This window comes from Octodon degus, unplaced genomic scaffold (genome assembly GCF_000260255.1).
Source record: "Octodon degus isolate 3935 unplaced genomic scaffold, OctDeg1.0 scaffold00005, whole genome shotgun sequence".
In the NCBI taxonomy this organism is placed as follows: domain Eukaryota; kingdom Metazoa; phylum Chordata; class Mammalia; order Rodentia; family Octodontidae; genus Octodon; species Octodon degus.
Genome location: NW_004524581.1, coordinates 23,485,516 through 23,487,650, shown reverse-complemented (window position 1 = coordinate 23,487,650; position 2,135 = coordinate 23,485,516). Strand labels below are relative to the sequence as shown.

The 2,135-nt window shown below is 52.6% G+C and overlaps 1 protein-coding gene across 1 annotated transcript in view; it reads left to right on the top strand.

The window, feature by feature from the left end:
- Positions 1-294: 294 nt before the first annotated feature.
- Ubr2 (ubiquitin protein ligase E3 component n-recognin 2) overlaps positions 295-2,135 on the top strand; it is a 129,778-nt gene continuing 127,937 nt past the window's right edge. Inside the window, exon 1 of the mRNA XM_023721233.1 lies at positions 295-734. Within this exon, the coding sequence (XP_023577001.1) occupies positions 657-734 (78 nt within the window). The 5' untranslated portion in view covers positions 295-656. The remainder of the gene's footprint in view (positions 735-2,135) is intronic.

Sequence of the window (2,135 nt, the reverse complement as noted above, 5' to 3'; positions counted from 1 at the left end):
CTTCAAGAAGTACTTCAGCATGTACCGTGCGCCGGGCACCGTTTTTTCGATCTGCAGATATAAAAATGAATAAGCGGTATGGGGAAATGAAACTACAATTCTCATACTGATCTTGCTCTGCCTCTCTCCGCGACGCGGGTTTCCTTCCTCCAGTGCCTGGCCACGACTCTAGGTGTGTGGAAAAGCCCCGCCCCATTTCCCTCCCTTTCCGGACTCCGACTAAGGGGTGGACTACAATTCCCATCATGCCAAGCGAGCCCCTGAGGGCGTCCCGCCTTTGCGCGCCTTGACGACTACAGTACCCAGAATACTTTGCTTCCCCCATGGGTGTTTTTACTCCTTTCACGGTGCGGGACGCGGTAGTGGCTAGCGGACTGCCAGGCCCGGGGCTCTCTGTGTCCTTTCCTGGGTCAGGGACTAGGCAGTGACTTGGCTCCTGGGCGCTGTGCCCGGGAGCGAGCGCGGGCGGGCGGCCGCCGTCACTCCGGCGAGTTCTTGTCCCCTTCGCTTCTCTCCCGCTCCGAGCGCAGCGCTTGGACGGCCCGGGACCGACGGCCCGGTGCTCGGGTGACCATCTCGGCTGCCGGGGCGGAGACCAGGCTGCAACGCCCGGAGTGCGGGAGCTCTGGGGACGAGGACGAGGAGCAGCAGGGAAGATGGCGTCGGAGCTGGATCCTGAGGTGCAGGCCCTCGACCGTACTTTGCTGGAATGTTCGGCCGAGGAGACAGCGGGGGTGAGTGGCGGGGCAGGGCGGGCCGCGCCCGGAGAGAACTGGCTCCTGGAGACTCAGGGAATGCCGGCGCTGGCGGGGCTGACGGCCGGATCCGCGGGAAGGCCACCGATGCAGGGGCCCCTGGAGCTGCGCTGTGCCCCGGCCACCTTCCCATCTGCCTGGCGACCCCGCAGCGCTTTGCACCCTTCCTCCTTCCCGGCACACTCCTTGAAGTCCCCGCCATATGGGCCTTTGCCCTTTATACCTGCGCTTGGAAGAGGGGAGGGAAAGAGACGCCTCCTAGTGTTTTCAGAGTAGCCGCCCCACTTTACCTTCCTGCTTCCTTTTTCTGGAGTGAGCGGAGCCGTCAGTGCCTAGTCCACTGAGGCACGCTGCCCTACCCACGTCCCGACTTTGTTCCTGGGACTACCCGAAGGATGCAGGAAAGGTGGTAACAACGCTGTCCCCTCATTTAGTGCTTTTTTTTTTTTTTTGCACGGATTGAGTTAGTGCGCTGTTGATGCATATGTATGGAAAGTACACTGTGAGTGAGCACGAGAAAGTAGAAGTGGAGGCTGGAAAATCAAACAGTTTTTCTAGTAGTTGTGTAAAGTTGAATGGAGGATGAACACTTTGGTTAACAGATACAAGCTTAGTGAGAGTTGGTCGCAGCTAGATAGGCCCCACTCTTAAACCATTCAAACTCTGTGATGTAAATAGGCTAGTGTAAGTTGTAGAATTGTAAAATGATTATTTACATAAATTCAGTGGCATCTTTCTCCCAGTAAGGACGGGGAACACTCCACGGTGAGTAGGAGTGGACCAAAACAACTCGGACCCTGCCTCTAGAGCCTCCACTTCAAGCTAGGAGGAACCATTAAACAAGTCAGCAGTGTGAATATTCCCAATAAAATGTGGGTGGGCGGCTCTGTGGAGCTGTTGATCAGGGAGTAGTTTTGAGTGCATTTGTGAAGGTCAAGTAAAAATGAATGGCAGGAGTAGAGGTGAAAAGTTTAAAGAAATAGTGTTGAGTGATGAGCTATCTTTTTTTTTTTTAAAGACTAACTTGTTCGATCTTTTTTCATTTATTTTCAACTTAATTATTGCACAACCCAAGGTTTTTCAGCCCCATCTGCCCTTGTTTATCAGAGAGAAGAAAATGAAAGTCATGCTACAAGTAAACAGGAAAATAATAACAGCTATTCACTATCCGCGTGCCTACAATAACAGATGTCCGATCTATTTATCTTAACTTTGTTTCTAACTGAATTTTGTGTGTGTTGGCCCAGTGATACAGGCTGCATCTTCTGTGTTAGTCCTTCTCTGAAAGTCAAGTTAGTCAGTGGGTAGAGCTTCTCTACTTTGTTGAGGTTCCTGAGGAAACCAACTATAAAAGCAGTGCTGAAAGCCAAGGATTTTTTT